At 41.1% G+C, this 18,284-nt stretch overlaps 1 protein-coding gene across 2 annotated transcripts in view; it reads left to right on the top strand.

Moving 5' to 3' along the window:
* LOC131890003 (uncharacterized) overlaps positions 1-16,366 on the top strand; it is a 38,765-nt gene extending 22,399 nt beyond the window's left edge. For both annotated transcript variants that reach the window (XM_059239253.1, XM_059239252.1), the window contains 5 exons: positions 13,355-13,563; positions 13,627-13,762; positions 14,107-14,240; positions 14,572-14,806; positions 15,071-16,366. In XM_059239253.1, coding sequence (XP_059095236.1) covers positions 13,355-13,563; positions 13,627-13,762; positions 14,107-14,240; positions 14,572-14,806; positions 15,071-15,174 — 818 coding nt within the window. In that variant the 3' untranslated portion in view covers positions 15,175-16,366. The remainder of the gene's footprint in view (positions 1-13,354; positions 13,564-13,626; positions 13,763-14,106; positions 14,241-14,571; positions 14,807-15,070) is intronic.
* The last annotated feature ends 1,918 nt before the right edge of the window (positions 16,367-18,284 follow it).

The following is an 18,284-nucleotide window of genomic DNA, read 5'->3' as shown; positions in this document are numbered from 1 at the left end:
TTCAGTAAGTTTGCGACGAACACGCCCATTGCAGAAAGATCCCCTCTCATGTCTGGAGGGACCTCTTGCAAATAATCAAGAAGACACATCTTTGCTTGCGAAAGCTGTACATTAGACCTCTGTTCCTCTGGACGTTCACATCCGCCTTCGAAGGCTCTATTTTCCAAGTTCCAGGCATTACATTCACGCATTGATTCTAGATATCATAAACTAAACCCTTGAGAGAAATAGCTGAGGGTAGCAAAATTCAACTCATCAGGAAAAGGGGTCCAGCAAAGTTTGGCGAAAGAATGTTCCAACATTTCCCAACCTTCACCATCAACCGAAATGATAACAATAATCTTGTGGCGTTGCATAAGAATTCCTTCCAGGGGGGCAAATAAATATCATCATTATTAACGTTGGTCTGAGGTCAACACACAAAAACTGTTGCCATTTAAGAGGCAGAGCGTGTTGGGGCTTCCGTAGTCGCACTTAAAGTTGGTGAGTGGTAGCTAGTCAGTTGTCAAGAGTCACCCCAGTGAAGGAACTTTGTTCGAGTTTGGAACAAAATCTTCCATGTCTGCATCTAATTAACACAACAGCTCGAAAGCCAAAAGGCAAGCCAGCCAGTTGGTCTTTTCGTCGTCCAAACAAACCGGCAGGTTGAGACCAAAAGGCTGTTTGACTCGGTCCAAAAGGTTAATAACGCCATGCTGGGATGCGCCTGTTTTTTGGACTTTGTCTCTCAAACCAGCTCGATTTTGAAACCAATTTGGGACACGTGTCAGTGGTGAATTTGAGGTCGTTTACCGTAGCGGAAATTCCCATGTTTTTACGTCATAGGATAAAAATCTGGACGGTCCGGGCAATTTGTAGGCTCCATTCAAGCCTCTCTGACCCTTTAAGACAAAGGCTTCTTTTCGTCTTGGCCTTGAGTGAGGAAATCGTAACTTCCAACCGGAAACGAAAACCTGGCCTTCAGCATTACCACTCATTGCGAATGGAGGACGAGACTAAGGAGGTACTCAAGTGTTAACAAGATATGTCTGGGACGGCCTTTGCCCACGGTATTCAAGGCTGCTTTTAGAATTCCTCACTTTCACAAAAGCTAAATGAGCAAGCGACAAATGTAAGCTGAATTTTCTTTCCATAAACAGAATACGGAATAAGTTTCAGTACCCGAGTGTACGTATTACAAAAAAATGATAAAATGATTTTGGAAACAATATCATCAGTATGTGTGGCGAAGGACTTGAAACAAGTGGCATAAATATAACGATATGGTAATAGCTTCAAGATACATCCCGCCAAATGTTTGCCAGATGCATCGTACTAACAGTTTTGTGAATAATTGCCGGCTTATCAAACCGATTCTGATTTAGCTTTCCCTTTTAATGGCTTATAGACAGTCCCTATGGCTCAGAGGTAGAGCACTTGTTTTGAAAATTAGGGTTCTTGAGTTTGGTTCTCATTATAGTCAAAGATTGACAATAGACCTGGTTCTATACTGCTCAAAGTGTAAGTGCTCTAGGTAAGCTTTTGCGAGTTTGTTCACCACTTTAGGATTTGCAAAATAGTTCTGAATAATAAATAGTAATAACGATCGATTAAGTCGTTTCATATTTCACCAATAGCGAGTTCTAAACCATTTGAGGCAAAATCGTTAAGTAGAATGCAAATTCAAGCGCTCATATGAGAAGTAAATAGACTTATGCATTTAGAGCCAACCATGGCGTACATAACAGTTATTGCACCATCAGTACATGGAACACGAATCTATATTTTTTTCTGCAATAAATGAACCCAAATCGATTCGATGCCTTTGGTCGTCGACAGATAGAGGGAAAGTGCGAGAGCATGAGTTTGAGATCCTTTTGAATGACAGTTGGACAGCCCATATACCACTGATGACGTCCATTTTCGTGCCTGTCGTTTGTAGTTCCTGGGACGGCGGTTCCCTTTTTCTCTTCAAATGTGGTCCCCAAATACAAGTGACAGTTTACTGCCTCCAACCATCATATTCACAGACATTGGATTGGTGAGCTAGATGGCAGAAACTTCTTGGGCAAACCTTAAAGTATCCTTTTTGGAATTGTTGGAAAGAAGAACTAGTCTAGAGCTTCGATTCTTGTCTGTGAGTGAGTGGCCATTTGTATCAGACTGTCCTTTTGGCTGGCCTTTTTCTTGGCGAAGGTTTGAGCTGGAGCCGAGGATCGGTCCATTCAATTTGCGATTGACAGTTCTTCCCGGTGTGGTAAGGCACAAAACCACAAAACCACTGGACAATAGAAATGGGTCACCTGCATTGAGGGGATAAAGCCCAAATAGTTGGCCATGAAAGCATTGGTGGGATAAGTGTTTGGGGACACAAAGTCCAGATTGATAAAAAAGTATTATGTACGATGGTGCTCAACAACGAAGTCTAGATTCTTTTGAAAGGAAGTAATTGAAATGCCATTAGGTAAGTTGGAAGTTATGAATTGACATTGCCTTAAGGTCATTCATTACGAGGTCAAAAATATCTGAAATAGACATCCGGTCTTCTACTATGATAATGTCTAGTTGTCGATCGATCGTTGAAAAGTTGTACTCCACGTTCCATGCGGTCAATTAGTGGTGAACCATTTTGACAATTTGTTGTTCCATTTATAAATCCCATTGCCTTTGAGTAGACTCGCTAAAAAGCTGGCAGTCCTTTAGGGAACCAAAGGCTTTTGGGAGGACGAAACTGTTTAATAACATTATCTAGAAAAGCGGGAAAAGAAGATCAACGCCATGAAGCATTTGTAAGACACGCAATACATTCACATTTGGCATTCTGCGCATGCCCCACTGTTGTAATACTCATCATCGTCGAATCTGCAGTTTGTCTCAAAAGTCAAACTTCGCTCAACCATATTAGAGGCAGTAAGAAGATATTTCTGTGGACATGTCGTTTTTTATGTACCGTCAGAAGAATAATTGGTACATCAAGGTGATTGTTGGTCAAGATTTTGGTCAATTCTAAAGATATTTGGAGAAGTCGATTGCTTTCTTCTGATACGTTGATTCTCATGAGCAAAAATAAGACAATTAATTGTCTTATTAACCCCACAAAATGTAGGACCATCCATCTGACTGCAATAGTACCAATCAAAAAATCTAACGAGTAAAAATATCCCCCCCCCCCTAGTCCAGATTTCAAGACCCGTACCCCCCCAAATAGTATCTGAATGTAATGGCTCTAAATAAGAATGCAGACAAGACTTGTCAGACATGGTATATAGTTCATGAGGATTCTCCTTTTGAGGACTTAAGAGGCCTGGTGGCGCCACAGAACCATTCTAACGCTCTTTGGACCATTTGGTTGCAAGGAAAGGTCTTTGGATGGCGGGAGGAGGATCCAACCAGATTGGGTTCCCTTGTTCCAAGACGAAAATGAGTGCCTGGGTCTTCCCTATCCAATTGAGTTATTTGGAACTCGAGTGTCGTGCAACTGCCTTAGTCCCCCAAAGTCGCACTGACCAAGAATAACAAATGGCCACTTACTAAATAGAGAAAATAGTTGATATTGCTGATAAGATAAAGATGGACTGAAATGCTTCGATTTAACAGACCCTTCAAATATCTTCGATAATTGTGCAAGAAATTGGATTTTAGTTGCTCCATATTTGTAAAGCTCAGTCCTATATACAATGTTTCAATATGAATCTTTAGAATGCCCTAGTTATTAGAAATTTCACCATCCTGAGTGAACGAAAATTAAGGCCAAGAGCAGAAAAGTGGATTGAAGTCAAAACGCATTTTTATTCTTTGTTTCGTATTCAGACTGGCAAATTCCACTCCAAACATGCTTATCCCTAACGATTACTAACTTTGTAAGGGAATAGCTCAAATCCCAAGTCATCAAAGTCAAGGAGAAATGTAACAAGCAAATAAGGTTTGCCTAAGATTACAAGAGTAATAATCGAGCAACAAATCTCCTAGGGCTATGTTTCTTACCCATTGCAATCAGAGCAGTCGTTCCAAGCTCCTTACTCATATTTTTGGACCTAATGACTGACTTCAGAGGCACTATAAATACTTGTGGAATTACATCCGTTCGAAGAAGAATGAAGGGGCTCGACCTCGAGAAGATGAAAATAGGCCAAGTAATGAAACGAACCGGAAAATAGGCTACATATTCATTCGAGAGGTGAAATGGACCCTGATGTAGCGTGAATAAATGGAACAAACCCCATGTCGAATTTACCAACAAGCTTGTGATGATGCATCTTGACCATTGATTGTTCCCTGAAGACGCGAGCAAGGCGTGAATCGGGTCCTCTGATAAGACGGAACACGCTGATGGAACACCACACAGATTGGAACTGGCTTTCAATGTGCGTGTGTTTGCCGACGAAGGATGTTTTCTGAATGATTGACCTCCTGATGAATGGCTTATTCATTGTCACCCACTGGGTGAGCAGATCACGCCCCTTGTCCCACAAAACCACAGAGTAATCAACCACGTAGATCCAGCGACCAGAGAGAAAGGCTATTCGAGAAGTGATCCATCCTCAGGCCAAACCTTTATCATTTTGTTTGGAACATTGGATCCTTGCCCATGGGTGACTAATACTGCATTTCTCTTTATAGTCATATCTACGTTGTACTAGTGTAAAAGGTCTTCTTTTCGTCTTCATTCATCGCCACGTCTTGTTCCTTAGGCCAAGAAGAGAGCAATGGATAATTTGTTTGGTCCTTTTCTTGTTCCTTTTGGGAGTCTGGCCGGGAAATGGCAAGGTTCCTTAGCCAACGCTTTGGGACAATCAACACATTGACTTGACACATTCCTACTTCCTTGGCAAGTGATCGATCTAAGCTTTGAATGGAATAACCTTCTTAATCTATTAGTTCAAGCGTCAAGCCTTTGCCAGATCTCCTCATCCACTTACCTCCCTTTTGTTCTCGTAGACCCCTAGTCGTATTCGATGGGGCTTACCTTTTTTTGAAGACGAGGAACAACAAGCTCTCCGTTAAGCCTGCCTTGAGACTTGGGAGAATGTGGATTGGCAGACCTCATTAGGAACCGAATGGGGTTTGGCACACGTCTCTAATGTAAAGATATTCATTCGTCTCTATTACTTGGACATACCCGAGGAAACATTTTTCCTCACCCAAAGCCTGGAATGAACTTGAGGAAAGCAGAATATGGCAGGGAAAACAACCACGGTTATTTATCTCCAAACCCGACCTGTTCCACGTTAATGAAGATATTTGGAACTTGGAACAACCCTCAAGAGTTGGAAAGAGGCACCAGCAATGCCTGGCAAAAGTTTCACATTACGAAGTACCGACGGTGCAACTGGTTCCTCTAGGATCCAAATGAGTCAGTCCACAAATTTCGAGACCAGACCACCGTGGAACCAGTGCTTGCTCACTTAGTAGGAAACACCGCCAAATGAGGGGTCTCCAGCCAAAATTTGGTCCCCACGTGGGACATTTCAGTCATTTGTGGCGTGCCTCCGGTAATTTAATGACGACATCTAAATTGGATCAGTAAACAGTTTTTGAACTCGTGCTCGTACTTTTCCTATGGGTGTTCAAATTTTGCTTTGGGAGTTCAAAACCGGCTGCCATGGCGAAAGAAAAGTACTTGCAAGCTTGAACTATATTTACTCTAGTGCGTCTCTCGGAAAACATCATATGCACAAGTATGCTAAGAACACAAACCAAATCGCTATTTGGGTAAAAGAAAAAAAGTTCAGAAATGTGAAAAGCTCAGAACTTTACAAATAGGTTCGGTTCTTCTGAAATGCACATCGCGTCCGAAATGACAATTTGATTCAGGAAGATGAAATAGTACTTTACGAACGTCAAGAGCTCTGCTTCTTCGAACTTAAAGGTAGGTATAAGACCCAAGAAAAAGACTGTTTTGAAAAGGAATGCAAGCACTAGTCTCACCAGTTTTTAAATCAAGGGTCAAGGACCAATTGTAACTCCTTCGTTTGGGATATTAATTGGGCTAACTGATCACTTTCAGCCTTCAAAGTTCCTAGACCGGATTCCTGAACATAACACATTGATGAACGAATGACATCCCAGTGAAAACAAATTGCTCATATTTTTTTCTTCTTCATTCAATTCTCGAGTTGTAACCGATACAAGGGAAATAAATTCTCTGTAAGTCATAGTGCGTCATAATTTGTACAGGTTTGGTTGTGTAAATTGTTTTGAATTAGCCGCTCTAGGGCACCCTTTGATGTAAGGGTGGTCTGGGATCGTAAACAAAAAAAAACGATCTAAGTCACGTTAAACACGTAACCGTGGTTCATCTAATGCATAGAATAGTCTAGGAGAGCACGGCAGCAAGTTGTATTAAACAGGTGCCCGGTTAAAAGCAAAAGAAGATTTTAAGCCCCTCAATGGCTTTTTATCCAAGGGATTACGATAGGATATGATGATGAAAAATTACGCTCTGACAGACTTTTGAAGTCCGAGTTTGGTACTTCAATTGTGTGATCATCCATTTGTAGCATTTTGTTGAACGGAATCGCCGATGCAATCCTCATTGTTTTAAGTCATCAGGAGAAGCCATCAAAGGGTTTGCCTCATTCCTGATTTACGTCTCTTTCTATACATGTTTAATACATGTTGATACATACCAATACTCTTTATACTCCCCCATGGTGATTTGAGTGGTACCCACAATAAACAATAAACAATGTTCGCCAAGCTTGAATATCCATCTGTGAAATGTGACAAGCACCGCCCACTACCTTTTTGGCTGAATTTAAATGGTCTTTTCCTTCTTTCGGAATTGTGTTGTAACTTATTAATGAATATCATATCATGAGTTAGCATGTCAGGACCCGCTTTTGGGAGCAAAAGATAACGCGCATCATTTCGATGTTTTTTCAAAGTTCCAAACACTACCTATAACCTAATAGATTTGAAAACTACTTTGTCAATCTTTTTCCGTTGTTTTACAAGGAAATTATTGTCATGTCCAGAATCTCCAATATTAATGTCTCATAAATAACGTGAATAGCCCTACTTTGATTAATTAAGCAACACGACTCCTTCGATAGCAAACAAAAAACCGGGGATTAGAGAGTTAGATAAACTGCCAATCAGTCATAAATATTGCTTGCAGTATTCCACTCAATCGTGTTTTTAGTACATTTACGCTACAAGTACGAGGATACAGGAATCAAAATGCCAATTGTTTCACATTTTCAAATTCAGATAGAGAGCCGTGATCAATCACCGGTAAATACCACCAAGCAGACCGTACTGCATCTATCATTGCTAAGGGCACATTTGAACAAACATTAGCAAAAGCAGAAGTGAAGTAAACAAGAAAATGAGCGTTTTGCTCACTGCGCAATTAAGTTGCACTTCAGCATTTGCATTCAATTATCCTGTAGTACGTGCAGAACTTGCCTTCACATGTCAAATTCTAGTGTATGTTGTCTTTGTTATATGTTGGATTTCAGCTTTCCAATTTTTCCATTGTAGCTTTTCTTGTGAACTTGTTAAACACAAATGCTCAAGGGCAGAAACTAGACCGTGAGTGGCTGTTGTTATGGCAATTCTTAAGGCTCTGAGTGCTCTTTTCAATTTGACTTTTGATCCCTCTGTTTCACTTAGTGCTATGCTGTTCATTCGTTCATTCGACATGAACTCAACCAGAGCTGCTTACCAAAACATCGCCTCTAATCCAAACTATCAAGTTTGGGGCATCTTTTTGGTATTTCTGACCCAAGTCGTCGGGAACCTTCTTTTGACTACAATCACTTGGTACGAATTGCACGAGAACAAGCTCCAAAGAACCTTGGTCAACGTCTTCTACGGAATCTTGAGCTTATCGTTCCTCTTGATCAACATCCAAGTGGGTTTGCAAAATGTGATCATGGACCTCTTTTCCCCATTCAGATCGGAAGTGTGCATCGCCCTCAACCTTTGCCTGCAATTCCAATTGTTCGTGGCCTTGATGACTCTGAACGAAATCACCATCTTGCGTTACTTGTATGTGTATTGGTTCAAATCCGTGGGATGCCTCAATGAGGTCTTCTTCGTTCGTTTCTTCTTGACTCTCAATGCCGTTCTGGGAGTTCACATTTCGGCGTACTCGTTCCACAATATGGGTTGGATCCAAACCAATGCCATGTATGGTCGATGCACCCATTTAGACCCCATTGAACTCAGACAAAATGTGAAGTATCCAGCAATTCCCGCATTGGTTCCACGTTATAGCATGATTGCCTCCGGATGTCTACATCTGGTCATTTCTGTTCGAATTCTGATGTCGGAATTTTTCCAAAAGCAACAAAATCGTGGAACCGCGAAGACCAAACACTTGTGGAACCTGGTCTTTTCCGTGGCGAGCAAGGTTATACTTTTCCTATCTACTATTCCCAACATGATCCGAATGGAATTGACTGTAGAGGAACTGCAGAAAGCACCCTCTTTCGTCAAAGTGGAGCAGTTCTGCCCAATAGTTGCCATGTCCGTGGTTTGGCCTATTATGTACATAATCAAACGACCCAAGGTTATTCTTTGCACCAAGAGGATAATTAAGATGATCCGTTATGAATGGAGAAAAAGATAATCCAAACACTATCAATCGTCAAATATTTCCCCTTTTTAGAGAAAATCGCTAAGACGAACGCAAAGAATAACTATGACCCCATATGGCCTTTGTGCAAACATATGTATTGATAATTGAAAAAATTGAGCTTCAAATTTCAATAAAAAATAATCATTTTTGACCGCTCTACCTTGACTCAATATCAACTAAAATTTTGAAAGAAAAAAGTGGTAATTGGAAATAAATAATGAGCTTTGCTTTAGGTAGGAAGATGGTAAGAGCTAATTTGGATGCTTTGGTCAATAAGAGTCTCAAGAAATGAATATTTTGTGGTAGATAGGTTTTCTTCAAATCTCAAATTTGTCAATAAAATTGTCAACGAATATGTTAGTAAATGTACTTAAAATTGGTTTTTTAAGAAGCTGCATTCGGATGAATCATCGTCATTTTGGGGGGGATGTGAGTGGGCTACTTTTCTGTATAGAGAAGGAAATAAATAACCAAAGTGCAATTCATGATGTTAGACAAAAAACTAACTGTTTTAATGAAAAAGACAATCTATTAAAAAATAGCTATCCCAAAGTTCAAGTGACCTCCGAAAAAATGATTAGGACGTTATTTTGTTTTCCTGCATTAACGCGCCAATAATTCAAGATGTTATTGCCTTTTTGTGGGTAAGATGAATCAGAACTCGCCGAATCAATTTACTAGGTACATAGAAAGGCTCAAAATGTCTATAAAAAGCCGTTAAATGATAAAAAAGTTTAAAAAGAAAAAGCAATTTACGCTAATAATTGTCTGAAATATTTTTTTTTGTTCTTTTTTAGCCTCCTTCATTTTTCAATTTTCTGTTCTCAAATATTGGTAGGGGATATGTATAGAAGATGTTGATCGGGTAGCAAGATTTAAGTCAGAAATGGAAAAGTCGGTGATTGAAATTCCTAATCACCCCGACATTTAAGGGCTAATTAGATGTTTAAATTGTGATTGGTTGGAAGATCAGATTTCATATGGATTCAAAGCAAAGTAAGATCAGCAATTTTTTATCTCAAACCATTTGGCATTCAATGCCCAGAACTGGTGGAGAATTTTGCAAAAATTAGAAGAAATATACGATAGTAAATTTCTTTCACCATTACTAGGTTAAATGAACTAGGCGATCAAATAAAACTGTGTGGATTAACGAAAAAAGTGTTGCTGACTCTCTTGAGATTATGATTTGTTATAAATTCTTTGAGCAGCAATACTAAGTAAGCAAAAATGTGTTTGGGGGGGGGGACATAACGGGAAATCAATAAAAAGAAAAGCAAAGACTCTTGAGTTCCTTTGGCTATGATGGAGTGACATCTCAGTTTCTGATGAGATGCTGACAGGTTCTTGCTCCTGTTTTCTTGTATTTGATGCGTTGCATCTTGGACCAGGGCAAGTTCCGATCTTCTGTGAAGCTAGCTCATGCTCGTTCAACTTTCTAAGGGGGAGATAAGTCGCTTAAAGTAGTTGTAGGCTTATTTTTCTCACTTCGAATATTGCGAAGGTGTTTGAGAAGACCACGAAGTTCAAACTTGTTGAATTTCTTGATATCCATGAAGTCGTACCTCCTAGCCAGCATGGGTTGTGAGGACATTTTAACACGGTTATAAAAATTAATTGAACATATAGAGAAGGTTATTGAGGGACTGGAGAGCCATGAATCAGTCGATGTAGTTTATCTCGACTTTGCCAAGGCCTTTGACAAGGTAGATCATGGCCTTTTAGTTAACAGGCTCTATGAGATTGGGATTTAAGGCAAGGTTCTTAATTGGCTAAGGAGTTTCATTGATGGTAGGAAAGAATTAGTTAAGGTTGAGGGATCCCTTAGTGACATATATGATGTCAAGTCGGGTGTCCCTCAGGGCTCCATTTTGGGTCCTCTCCTTTTCATTATTTTCATTGCTCCGCTTCAGAAGCTTGGTAGTAGTAATGTCAGTATCTCTTCTCATGATGATGATACATAATTGTTAGTTGGTAGGAATGGTCTGGATATTTGGTAGAGGTCCTAGACCAAATCTACTCCTGGGTTGCTGCGAGTAACATGGCACTGAATGGAATAAAATTTCGTTCAATGACATTTGGGTCGACGCCATTAGGCACTCTACTATTAGATGATGAAGGTAAGGACATTGAGAAGGTCTCATCTATAAAAGATTTAGGTGTAGTTCTCTAAAATAATTGGAAGTTCGATGAGCATATCCAGTTGAAAGTTGGTAAGGCTTTTCAAACATGTGGTTGGATATATCGCACATTTAAGTCCAGAGATAGTATCAGGATGCTAACTCTGTACAAGTCGATTGTTCAGCCACATCTTGAATATGCCTCTCCCATTTGGGCTCCAATATGTTCAGCAGGTTTGCAAAAGGTCGAGCAAGTCCAATGATGTTTGACTAGGAACATCACAGGAATGAGAGAGCTCTCTTATTGGGAGAGGTTAGAAAGGTTGGGACTGTACAGTGTTCAGAGAAGGTACGAAAGGTATGTGATATTGTACGTTTTCAAAAGAATTCATGAGCTTTGTCCCAACCCTGGATTTAGGGTCAATTGTAGTGACTTCAAGCCCTCGAGAATCCAGGCTAGTTAAAACAATGAAGTCCATCTCTTTTCTTTCTCGGGCTCCTTCATTGATTAATTTGCTGCCCTCAAATATTCGTAGGGCTTATCTAGGCGTTGATCCAGTAGCAGGATTTAAGTCAGACTTGGACAAGTTTTTGACTAATATTCCGGATCAACCTTATGTTCAAGGATTAGCTAGATCAGCCAACTCAAATTAGTTGGTCGATCAAATAATATATATAAATAAAAGTCAAATCAAATGAATAATCTTCTCGTCTTGAACTGCTGGGATTCCAATCCCGGTAGCGGTAAGGAAGTCAGCAAAACAAAAAATGTCTTGCAATTGTCTTAAACGCCGAAGTCATTTATTCCTAGTTACTTGGTCTACGTATATGTCCATGCATGTTTTATTGAAGTATGTGAAGCTGATCTAGTCATTAAAAAGGCCTCAAAAATAATGCCATGCGTTCATAAGAAACCGAATGCAAAATCTACTTCCAGTCTCCTGCAAATTGGATTGATTTTTTGCAAGGACATAAAAAAGAACGTCCGTCTTAAAGGTGCGTTACCCAAACTTGTTTCTTCAAGGGCCAAAGCCAAGAAGTGGGTTAAAAAAAATCTGCAATCAAATTGGAACCAAAGCGAAAAAGGGACATCAATATGCATTCGGTCTACATCGCAGAAAGACAAGAGGAATCCAATTCCCAATCGGAGAGCATATTTCATCGTCCCATATTCGACCACCGTACAGAGATTGATCATTCTTTCCAATTACGCCGATCTTTGATCCCTGCCAAGCAATACCAAGTCAAAAATAGAATGGCCATTTCGTTAAGGCTACCACAACCAAAACTTTGGGACGTTCCAGCGTTCAAGAACAGACCCGTTTCTTGACCTCAGGCCATGTATGGGTATCGAAGGAAAGCCCGAAAGATTGCATTTGTATGCACACTCTGTACAAAAGGAGTCTTTAAGAGCAACCCGTAAAGCCTTTTGCGAGACCTTCGAGAAGGCAGATAGTGCGGGAGTTGGAACAACTTTGGGACGGAAATCCTATCTGCCAAGCCACGGTCCCATTTCGTACGTGTCGACGGATCGTATCAGCATTCGTTTTTCGCCCAAACCATTGTGTCCCAATATGTTTAATCATTTCAATCGCTCTAAGGCGGATTTGCTTGGTTTGTTCCCCAATGACAATGAGAGACCAAGAAGCCATCGGTTGACTGGATGGCGTTCCAAATTCCACAGTGAGATGGCAAATCTGTGAACAGACCTTTGAAAGCAAGTTTGCCGGTTTTGGGTGGAGCTGGGAGTCGTTAGACAATGGAGGAGGGTCGCATATTGAACAGATTGCCGGTTATGGCCTTACAATTGGCCATAAATCGGAGCCCATTTGCCATTGGTTCCAAGTGGAAAAGTAGGCTAAAATGTCTCAATCATGGCTCAAAAGGGCTTCGAATGGGAAAAAAGCCTGCAAAGCCAGTGGTGGGAAGAGCAGAATGGAGGAGGAAAGCGAACCAAACGCATACACAGCCAGTCTTCATTTGATTATCTATCTAGAGGGAAATTTAGGACCAGAGATACACGTGTGTATGGTGTGTGTATTGCACGTCTTAAACGGCTTCCCAAATTTGGTGAGACCTTTTTCTTCACCCCAACTCCGCTGACAAAAGTTCGGGAAAAAAGCGGCATTAATTAACTCTTTCCCGTCCTTTCTCGTCCTTTCTCTAAAGAGAGAAAGACCCTTTAAAAAAGAGGGAGGGGAGATATAAATTCGAAAGTGTCTTAACCAAAGACAAGGAAAAGTTTTGATCCATTGCTCTCCGACTACTTGGACTACACGATGACTTGCCTTTGAAGTTGAAGTCTTGTACGGGTATATTTATTATTGGACCACATATTTTGAGCCTGAATGACACTGATAATGGCCATTTTTCTATTCAAAACGAAAGCCATAATTGAACAAATTTCATATTGGCCAGGAAAGATAAGAGAAAAAGAACCAAAAGTTGAGCGAATAAATCTTCAGAAATGACACAAAAGACAGTTTTTCAACAATAGAACGAGGTGTTTGGACCAGTCACAAACAATCCGGCTTGCATTAAAGGACTTGGAAAAACTTCTGCTCTTCTTCCCACACTCCATCTAAGCAGTCTTTTGCCCAACATTGCCCAATTGTCTAGACCACCAAGTTAACGAGTTCGCTTTTAATCGTGTTCCTAATTGTTCCAGGGACAGATTGTGTGCGACTGGTCCGTCTGACAGTGCCAAGTCACAAGTTCATTGGTGATAAAGCGATTCTAGATTGTCTCTACGACTTGGAGAACGAGCAGCTCTATTCCGTCAAATGGTACAAGGATGGCAACGAGTTCTATCGATACATTCCCGGTGACATTGACCAAACAGTGACCATTTTCCGACTCCCGGGGGTGCGGGTGGACGTGAGTATCTTCATTGGGGTTGGGGATCCAGGGCAAATCATTCACTCACATTATTTATTGTAGCCACGACACTCGAATAAGAACCAAGTGATGGTGAGAAACCTTAATCTACAGAGCGCCGGTCAATATCGGTGTGAGGTTTCAGCGGAGGCACCCTTATTCAATACTGTGTCACGAAGTAGTCGCATGGACGTGGTGGGTAAGTGGTCTTTTCAGTTTGATAGTCCTATAGTATATTTTTAATGGGGAACGGGCTTGCGTATCTTATCTTTGGTTCAGGCATCTCGATCTCTTTGTCATTTTATTGGTATGGTGTTGATTTGTATTGGCTAACCAGGTTTCTAGAAAATGACCAAAGCTCGAACCAACTACTTAATACTAGCTTTTAAACATTTTGGTGAAAAGAGGAAACATTTGCTCACATCTGAGAAAGTACCAGCAACCAATTTTTTCATCTGTGATCAATTTTTTCAGTATCTGGATCTATTTGGTATTATATATCGTGTATCTAATTCTTCCCTTATTTTGTCGACATCATGGCAGTGTTGCCCAGGAAAGGTCCACGGATATCGGGCGGCAGCCATACGTATCACGTGGGTGATCGTGTACACGTCAACTGTACTTCTGAGCGTTCCAAACCAGCGGCCACGCTCCATTGGTACATCAATAACGCCCCAGTAAGTGTGACCTAATGAAATGCTCCCCAAGGTTAATGCACTCTGGCGGGTGGGTGCCAGTTGGACGGGATGCCAAAGTTTGATGGTTGAAATTGGCCCTTGGTGGCCAAAGCCGAGCATGATTGGTCAATCAATGTACCGAGGTGGAAACTTTCCATCTCCGCAACTTTTCCCCCTGAGCGGGAAGAGGCTTCCCACTATGCATGGGGAGCTATAATGATCCAGTAGAGGGATATCCATATTTACTTGGCAAACACATTGGGGTTGGATCCCAGAGACACGCACCAAGATGGCTTTCCGAAATACCAAATGATCCCCACTACTTTTTCAGGCGCCCGATTACTTCCTACATCCGTATCCTTCGATTCAACACGAGGATGGCTTGGAAACGGCCATTCTGGGTCTCGAGTTTCAGGTCACGCCCAAGTCATTTCCCGAGAATGAGCTTTCAATCAGCCTTCGATGTTCCTCGTCTATATCGACAGTGAATTCCGAGGCCCAAACCACGGAAACTCATCACCAGAAATCATCGGTCCACTTCAGTTATGGGTCGTTGTTTGCCTCAGGTATCAATCTCCGATCCCTTTGTATCATCAAAAGAAAAGTCGGCTTGTATTAGAGAGAGAATCTCCATATATCTCAATCTGGACCGCAGTTTCCAAAGTATTGACAATGGGCTTGCTTTTGGAAGCACTCTCTGTTGTGCGATCTCCATGCACGAAGTCACATTAAAACAATAACTGTCCCCCGTCCCCTCTGCCTCTAATAGACTAGGTCAGCCATTATAAGGAAGCACTTCAAAGCTTTATCGTTGTTTATCCCATTTCCAGGATGGTCCATTTGGCCTTCAGGCTGGCTTGTGGTCATCTCAATCCTGTTCCAAATCTGCATTCAACCCACTACAACCGCCATTACCTCAATGAATTATCCGTAATTCAACCTCGACATTTACGACATTGCGTATATTTGGACATGTAGCAATTCCCGTATGTGAGACTCTCGTGTGTTTGTGTGCCTGTAAAACGAGATCAAGAGCGAAAAGACAACAACGAGTTGGCTCATTTTCATTGGCCTTTCATGTGGAACAGAATATCCAAATTGGATACCGGGTCCGCCAATCGCTCGGATCAGTGGATGCATGCAAAAATCTGGGATTCAATATTCAACATCCAAACTCCTGCTCCACGGAAGATGATTCAATATTCGGCCCTTGTTCCACCTTCCATAAAAAGGATAATGAAGGACATGTGAGACGACACTATTGACCCACAATTCCAATGAAACTTGTGCCGTCGTTTGGAAGCCATTGTCAAGGCATGAAATGGTGCGAATTGGAAGTGGGAACAATGTTATGATAGCGGAATGAATCCCTTTCTTGGTCCCTTTCTCTCCAACGCGTGTCTTACCACCCTTCTCCCATTCCTCGCAAAACCAGCCTTGCAATTTTGTACTCGGCACACAGCTCTCTACAGACACTGGCCGAAACCCATTCTCTGCTACATGCTGATCAATCCTCGGCAATTAGAGGTTGCTCCTGTCAGCCTGGACTTGCATTAGAGTGCCATTAAAAAGGCATGTCATACGGACACTTTCGACTAGGCACGCATCGTATCGCTTGATTGGTAATGATCCTCATGTCGCTGCAGGACAGGATTGGAACAGATCTCTGCCAATTTCCCTCAGTGTTGAGGTGTTGAGAGGACGAGGCTCCCAACTTCGTTTATATTTTCTGATGGGGATGTAATCCCACTTGGGTCTAAAGCCACGAACCGGGGAGCCCCCCCCCACAAAAGAGGTAAAGAGAGCCTGCCTTGTCAAGAGTGGGACTTGTCCTCGATTTGGCAACTGACTTGCCACAAATTTGTCGAGAAATGCGAGTTTAATTCCACTTGCTGTTGGTATGGCGAACACAATTTCAACCCCCTGAGTCTCCTCGAATACTGAAACGAATCGAGCGTTTCGTTTGCTGTTCTAGAGTTTTCCCATTTTTCCTCGAAATCGCAATTGGTGCCAAATTATCCGAAAATAATGCCCCCATGGGATGCCAGCATTTGATTATAAGACCATTGAACGAATGTGTGACTACGTGCAGCGGATGACAATAAAATTATTTACTCTTGCGTTTTTGTCGGTGTGTGTTTATTTTTTTATACTACTACTCCTACAACTTCAAATCCGTGGAACATGGTTATTGGTCCATGGTTTCCTCTTGACCACTGCACTGAGTGGAGCAGGTCTAAACAGATTGGAACACTTTAGGTGGTTGGCTCTTTTGTTATTGGTCATGTTGGTGCAAGATCCGCATCCTTCCTCCTCGATCTCTTCAACAACAGATGGAACCAATGGGACAAGGTCCAGGGATCTCAAGCAAGGTTTCCCCAGAACACGATCATGAAAGGGAGAGAAAGAGAAGGAGAGTAGGTGGAATGTAGATGCAGCAGTCTTGATGGCAGAAATAAACTGTCCCTCAATGAAGAGAAGTGCTATGAAGAGTTGCAAAGCGACATGAGATGTATTTTTTTAAGAATGTTCATATATTTCAGTGGAGCATGGGCAAATGGTTCATTTTTTGTCCTGCTCTTTGATATTTCTTTCCGATTTAGATAATTTTGTTAGCAATCTTTCTATATGCCGTCAAAATCATTAAACACACATTCGAATCAGTATTTTGTTAAGAATCTTTTGGTATGCTTCTAGAACATGTTTTAGTCGATTTGAAGCGACTATCAATGTACTAAAGCACGTATGACACATCACATCTGAAGGATGCCTGGCCTACGTATTTTAGATGAGAGAGCACTATTGCCAAGTCCAGAGCCCGACCAAACGGACTCATTTGGACCAACAGCTTCGTCGATGCTCCTACAATAAAGTTAAGTTGGCTGAACTCGTCGCCGAAGAAAATATGTGACAATGTAAGAAGACTTTGAGACAAGCCAAAAGACCTCTCGATTTCTGGGGACGGATCCAAATTTAGAAGAGGGTTTTACAATATCGAGTAAGTGTTAGGTATGAATTGGGTGAGACTTTTAAAACTAAAAGATGCCAAAAATCATTCTGATATCTTTATTAAAGGCGCTTTTGATCAAAGGAAATAAATAGCCTTCAACTTTGAACTTGAATTAGGATGGTCGAATTTCGTCCAAATAAGTCAAGTCGTCCAAGACTTATTCTCGGATTTGGTAGCATTAGGCACTTTGGTGGGCAGAGCAGACTTCATAAAATTGCTCTGATTGCTGCAGATTCCCAAAAAGTTGATATTCACTTTTTTTCGTGGAAAGTTGACTCGCACCCCGATTCTCTCTGGGTTATGAATGGAATATCATGGAGATGAAATGAGGAAACTTTACGCTCACCATTCCCTATTTTTGGGGCACAGTTTTGGGCTGTTCCAGATATAGGGGGATCATTATACCTTGTACCTTATCCACTGGGCTTTGCATATAGCTCCATTATTATTTCCCCCTTAATCATTTCTCTCACTCAGATCGTAGAGAAGCCCGATGGGACACTAAGTGCTGTGCTGTTGCAAACCATCGGATCTGAGTTGGGCTTTTAGGACTGGAATGCGGTCAGAAAAAAACTGAACTCTTTTTACCCATTATAACATTATAACACATCTATGTTTTCCATAAACAAATGAGACAGAATAATAGACTCCTAAGTGCATGGTATTGCTCTCACATGTTCAAACATCCATTAATTAGATCAAAATAGATTTTGTATTATTCGTTTGACTGGGAGTGCTAAGGTTGTCAATGTCATATTACAAAATCGATCTTCCTATGTACTTTGCATTTTAAACGCTCTAAGAAGAGTTTAAATTGCATCTTTTTAATGGCATTAACCTTTCGTGGCTTACGCATAATGACCTAAATTTTGAAGTAATGGATCGATCGCTTCTTCGGTTAGGTCATGCTAAAGATTTTAGTATTTGACCGGATGTTGGACATAATTAGTATGGTGTTACGAAGGATCAAAATCTTTCAAAATTTCAAAACAAGATGCACAAACTATTGCAGAGGAATATAGCATGAGAAAATC

This window comes from Tigriopus californicus, chromosome 11, assembly GCF_007210705.1.
Source record: "Tigriopus californicus strain San Diego chromosome 11, Tcal_SD_v2.1, whole genome shotgun sequence".
In the NCBI taxonomy this organism is placed as follows: domain Eukaryota; kingdom Metazoa; phylum Arthropoda; class Copepoda; order Harpacticoida; family Harpacticidae; genus Tigriopus; species Tigriopus californicus.
Note: the sequence above shows the minus strand (reverse complement) of the source record. Positions and strands in the feature narration are given on the sequence as shown.